General features: G+C 34.3%; 1 protein-coding gene across 1 annotated transcript; it reads left to right on the top strand.

Annotated features, from left to right (window-relative positions):
- Positions 1 to 270: 270 nt before the first annotated feature.
- LOC123659878 lies at positions 271 to 5714 on the top strand. Its single transcript, XM_045595041.1, has 7 exons — positions 271 to 496; positions 1136 to 1235; positions 1604 to 1680; positions 2413 to 2598; positions 2975 to 3146; positions 3228 to 3307; positions 5485 to 5714. The coding sequence occupies exons 1-7, from the start codon at positions 271 to 273 to the stop codon at positions 5691 to 5693; spliced, it is 1050 nt and encodes a 349-aa protein (XP_045450997.1). The 3' UTR covers positions 5694 to 5714.
- Positions 5715 to 6017: the final 303 nt, after the last annotated feature.

Genomic DNA, 6017 nt, shown 5'->3' with positions numbered 1-6017 from the left:
ATTATAAAAAACACATCTGACACTTTTTTTTTTTAATTTTTACTGAAACATTTAGTAGTATTAACAATTTTTATAAATTGATAATATATACTTTAAAATTTACTTTACTGAAAATGTTATTACCATGATAATAATTTAATAATTATCGAGAATTGTATACGCTTGATAAGATTCCGATGATAAATTGATAATTTTCTAATAACCAATCAATTCTAGAAATCAGTACTTTTGTTACATTGCATCGCGACACATGCATTAAAAGGTTTGAATATGAAAGATATTTTTATTCTTTTGTTCCTAACAACCGTAAACGTGGTATGTCAGACGAGTGCTCCTAAGTGTGAGATAGCTCAGGTATGTGTGAATGACCTATCACAAGAAGAATGCGGGGCTGGATTTATAGTCGCCCCTAATAAAGCAATATTTGGATGTTGTCCTGGTTGCGAAGAGGAAGGTCTAGGAGGAGGTGGTGGAGGCGAAGACGACGGAATTATTGGTGAGTTTCATATTGTTGTATATGAAATACATTTAGAAAAAAAAATGAATTACATGGTCATCATGAGAGCAATAGGAACCTAAACTAGTTTTTTTTTTACTTGTGTCCGTGTTCCGAGGGTTGTGATGTTGATTCCCACCTAATTCTATGTAATATTTGCATTTATATATTTATATACGAATTATTTTTATAATATTTATAAAAATTTGCTGTACCAGTCGGCTGTTACTTATAAACCGTACCGTAGCTAACGCTACGCCAACGCGTCGTTAATTCTCTTTCTAATCGTATGACCTGAACTGTATCAGCCTATAAACATCACACAGCTGGGCGAAGGCCTTTTTAATGTATATGAGAAAGCTGATGATAATTTCCCTACTATGAGTAGAGATCGCTATTGGTTGTCCATAATAATATCCGAGACTGCCGACTGTATGTTCTCGCCGATGATGTACAAACCCACCAGGACAAGCATGCTTGTACTTGTACCAATACAAATATCGACCGGGAATCGAACCTCCTCGACCAAAAATTTTGTCATATATTTAAGGACAGTAAATTCTAAGCAAATTTTAAACAATTAGTTTAAGAAGTTAAATGTATTGTGTTTTATTTTCGATTTCTTATCGGTTTATATAGATGATACATTTCCTCCTCAACAATGTCGACCACCGGCAAATTGCTTACCAGACGGAACTTATGCACCCGTACAGTGCAAGGGCGATTTATTTACTGGAAGGTAATTAATAATATGATTTTTTCTTGTTAGATATTAATTATTTTTTTTCTTATCAAAGAGGTTACTTTTTCGTACACTACAACAGTCAACTGAATAGCGCACACAACTCATTAGAGAAAACATTAAACCAGTAATAGTTTTTCTATCCGTATTAACAGTTATAATGCTCCGGAATTCCTAGCCGCTTTAACTTTTTTTAATGCAGTGTATAATATGTACTACGCCATTTTATTCCTAAGAGATCGACTTGCACTTAACAGTTTTTTTTTTATTAAAAAGTCTATTAATTTTGATTCAGTCATTACTCAGCTATGCTTCACTGAACTAACGGATCCATGTTAAAACGTATTACTTTACCTATTAAACAGGTGTTTTTGCTATAATGCAGAAGGAAACCGAATATTTGGACAAATGTGGAGAAACGAAGCCAGTCAGATGACGTGCGGTAAGTTTTTGTAATGCAAATAAGGTAGGTGATAATTACCATAGAATTAAACATATCGTGAATGTCATGTGTAAAACAACACTATAATGTATCTATTACATTTTCAATAAAATAGTAACATAAATAGACGAATAATTTTTTTATTCACTTTGAATTTTATAGGAAATACATGTGTATCATTTTAGTATAATTTTGACTTAAATGTCATTTGAATGACGTAAAAGACTACAGATGATACACGAAAACGACCTATGGAGGTTTTATTTTTAACCGACTTCAAAAAAGGAGGAGGTTACTCAATTCGACCGTATATGTTTTTTTTATGTATGTTCGGGGATAACTCCGTCGTTTAAGGACCGATTTCGATAATTCTTTTTTTGTTGGAAAGGAGATATCTCTAGTTTGGTACCATGATAAGGAAATCTGGATCTGATGATACGATCCCAGAGAAATCGAAGGAAACTCTCGAAAATCCGCATAAATTTTTACTGAGTGTACCAATTTTGATGATTTTTAATTTAATCGAAAGCCGATGTTTATCATGTGGTCATATTTAAATTTCATCGAGATCTGATTACAACTTTTGGAGTCATCTTTGATAATGCGTATTTACTTGACTATTTTTTCGTATACCTAAGTTGTATTGCTTGTCGATATAATTGGAGTCGGCTTTTCTTCGTTTGCCTGCAAACACAATTATTTAATAAATAAGTTGTGTATTATATTTTTCAGCTTGCAGTCGCAAGCGAGACGAAATAGAAAAATCTCAGAACAGAGTTTCGACATTGCACTGCTCCAGTAACGGAGACTACGAACAACTCCAGTGTGATGACGGCATGTGCTGGTGCGCTAATCCGAGAACTGGCCAACCCACAGTTCCACCGATACCGGATTTAGACATGACACTGCTCCCATGTTGTAATTATCCATAAATATTTTTTACTTAATCAAAAACGAGTGTGCTTTACACCACACGACTGAAGTAAAACTTACGAAGCGTAACTCTCTCTCTCTTGCTATCTTCACCGACTTATATCTCCCTCTCAACTATCGTTCGCCTAGCCCCGTCACGCATTCACACGCTTATTCCCCAAGTCAGGCGTACGTAAAGAAGTTTTACTTCAACAAAATGTCTTTTACTATAATAATAACAATTTTCCGCCTCTTCACGATAATGAATTCGCTAAAAATAGAACGCTGTCACATTCACTCAAGCGACAGTGACATGGGATAGGACACTGAAAGGTCTTCTATGTATTCTTTCCATATTTATACATATTCATTATTTTATTAGACAGCATTCACAGAGTTGGCGAAAGTTATCTACGTAGATGCGAAAGTATTGTGTTCGCACTGGCCACCATCAGAAAAGAACAGGTAGACCATGGAACTACTTTCTTCGGTAACCCTACAACCTTCTGTGATTACGACGGCAGCTATGGACCATATCAAATTCAAAACGGAATGTAAGATTCGTAGATAGCAATTGATAAATATACGAATCCTATTTTTCATACTTTTATTAAAATTATTTATTTTCATTTCAGTGCCTACTGTACTGGTCGAGACGGTCAAATATTAGGTTCCTGGCAAGCTGTGTCGAGCGAAATGAGAGGAATGAATTGCAGTAAGGATATTGTTTATTATTAGATATATTTTTATTCCGTGAGCTGATGTGATGATGATGATAGATATTGTTTTAAGAAGTTGTATTATTTAAAACGTACTTTGATAGTGATTTGTTCTTCCTAATAATATGACATCGAATTGAAGGAGTGAAATACGGTCTTCAAATTAATTCTTAATAATATAATTGTTAAACTGTTTTATATATATTTTATCATTTTTCGTTACCTTCTTACACATTTCTCAATTTTTATTTTTATTCAACACATCAATTATGTCATCAGGTATGTCTTAATTTGAAAATTATTTAAAGCAAATCTTGGGTAATATAAAATAATGTATCTGAATATATAGGTACATCGCATCTATCATCGCGCGGGTAATATATAAAAATCGATAAGGATTTGATATATTTAACATGCTAATAGGTTATAAACGCGGAAATGTATGTAAGTACCGTTAGCGCACATGCATTGCGGAGCAAACTCTCGGCGACCGGTTTGCGACCGTGACCCTATTCCCGACTTGTACTCCATTCATTCGGTTGACGCTCAGATGGAATGCGAGAGCCGCAATACTGGCTCTCTCACCAAAACATAACTGTTCGACGGCTTCCGAGAAACACAGAGTTTACTTGTTTACATTGGAGCAGACATGTGACGTTGCTGTAGTCATTGATAAAGGAAACGTGATACAAAAAATGTAAGATAAGTTCAAATTTTGATACTAGTGAAAGTAGTATTTTCAAGAATTGTACTAAAGGTCAGGTCGGACGACAATATGGTAATGGTTTCAACTGCGATCGATAATATAACTTAATTATGTTCAGTCTTTTAATACCTAACTTCTTACCTTTGGCTTTTCTTACAATTAAATTACATAAACCTGTAAAATAAAATTGTAATAACGTAAAAATGATCTTTCTTATTTTATTATACATAATTGTCTTATAATTATGATCTAGGTAAGCACTTTTTTAAATCGTCACCTAAAAGGGGTAAATAATGAGTGGATAGTTGAGTAAAAGTTCGTCACTTTTATACGAACAGGAGAAAAAATAATTTTACAAAAAATGCGCGGACGGAGAATATGAAACTTCGCACACTTAATATGACATGATGTGTCGTAAATAGTGGATAATTGTTTAACTGGGAGTGCCCTGGTGTTGAGCTTCAAGAAAATGTACCTTTTATGTCAGGGTTGCCAACACTGAGAAAATTGTGAATATTTTTTGTGTTATTTCAAAAAAAAATTGCCGCGACTAGTAATACAAAAATATTCACAATTTTCATTTATTTCAGGTATCATTTATTCTAAACTTATGAAAATTAGCGTTAGAAGTTATTTTTATTCGTTACTTTTTGACAAGATTTAACCATTTTTGTGAATAATTGTGTTTGCAGACAAACGAAAAAAAACCGACTTCAATTACATCGACAAGTAATACAACGTAGATCGACGAAAAAATAGTCAAGTAACTACGCGTTATCAAAAATTACTCAAAAAGTGATAAAATTTAAATGTGACCACATGATAAACATCAGCGTTTGATTAAAAGAATCGGTTATCGAATTATCAAAATCGGTACACCCAGTAAAAAATTATGCGGGTTTTCGAGAGTTTCCCTCGATTTCTCTGGGATCCTATCATCAAATCCTGGTTTCCTTATCATGGTACAAAATATCTCCTTTCCAACGAAAAAAGAATTATCAAAATCGGTACATCCAGTAAAAAGTTATGTGGTATAATACAACGTAGGTCGACGAAAAAAGCGTCAAGTAAAAACGCATTATTAGATATAACTCGAAAAGTAGTAGTTAGATCTCAAATAAATTTAAATGGGACCAATTGACACACACCTTTCGATTTAAAAAAATGTCGAAATCGGTCCACCCGGTCAAAAGTTCTGATGTAACATACATAAAAAAAAGATACAGTCGAATTGAGAACCTCCTCCTTTTTTGGAAGTCGGTTAAAAAAAATGTACTGGAGGAACACTGATAGTTTTTGCAACCGTGTGAAGTCGCGGTGGTTCGCTAGTATTATATAATTTACAGTTAAAAATTGTATTTTTACGATATCAAAGTAATACAACTTGAAATAAATATTTTTTTCTAATTTTATTTCAACGTGCCTTCGATTTACGGGTATTTTTTTTTTAATTTAATTTTGTTACAGATTGTGCTCGTGACACCAACGTATACTTCCCAGAAAAGGGAATGAGTGTTGCGGAAGTCTGTCAGCCGAATGGAAACTACCGGCATTCACAGACTTCAGGGGATGTGACATATTGCGTCGACTCTGACGGCTACCCTTACGAGAGTGAGGACGATTGGCCCGATGAATGTGTACGAAATCAAATTGATAATGGGAATAATAACAATTAAACGTTTTTAACGTAAACACTACAAAAATATTTATTGTACGTTTGGCTATATAATATGTAACTTATAACATTATACATTTTAGTAATAAATAAAATGATATGAAATATTTATTAGTAATAGTGCCAATACTGCCAATACCTACGTTACAAGTGGGACCCCAGTGTATGGCGCAAGCGTCACACACCGCGTGTCACCCGACGCCGCGCGGCCCCTTGGTCGCCGCGCGCGCTCGCCCATCTGGAACACGAGGCTCAGGTTACCAATGCTGCAACCACACTTCACCTCCGACTCGACCAAGGTCAACTGACCTTTATTGTGATACTT

Source organism: Melitaea cinxia, chromosome 14 (genome assembly GCF_905220565.1).
Source record: "Melitaea cinxia chromosome 14, ilMelCinx1.1, whole genome shotgun sequence".
Lineage (NCBI taxonomy): Eukaryota > Metazoa > Arthropoda > Insecta > Lepidoptera > Nymphalidae > Melitaea > Melitaea cinxia.
The sequence above is the reverse complement of the archived record's forward strand: the minus strand, read 5'-3'. Positions and strand labels throughout refer to the sequence as shown.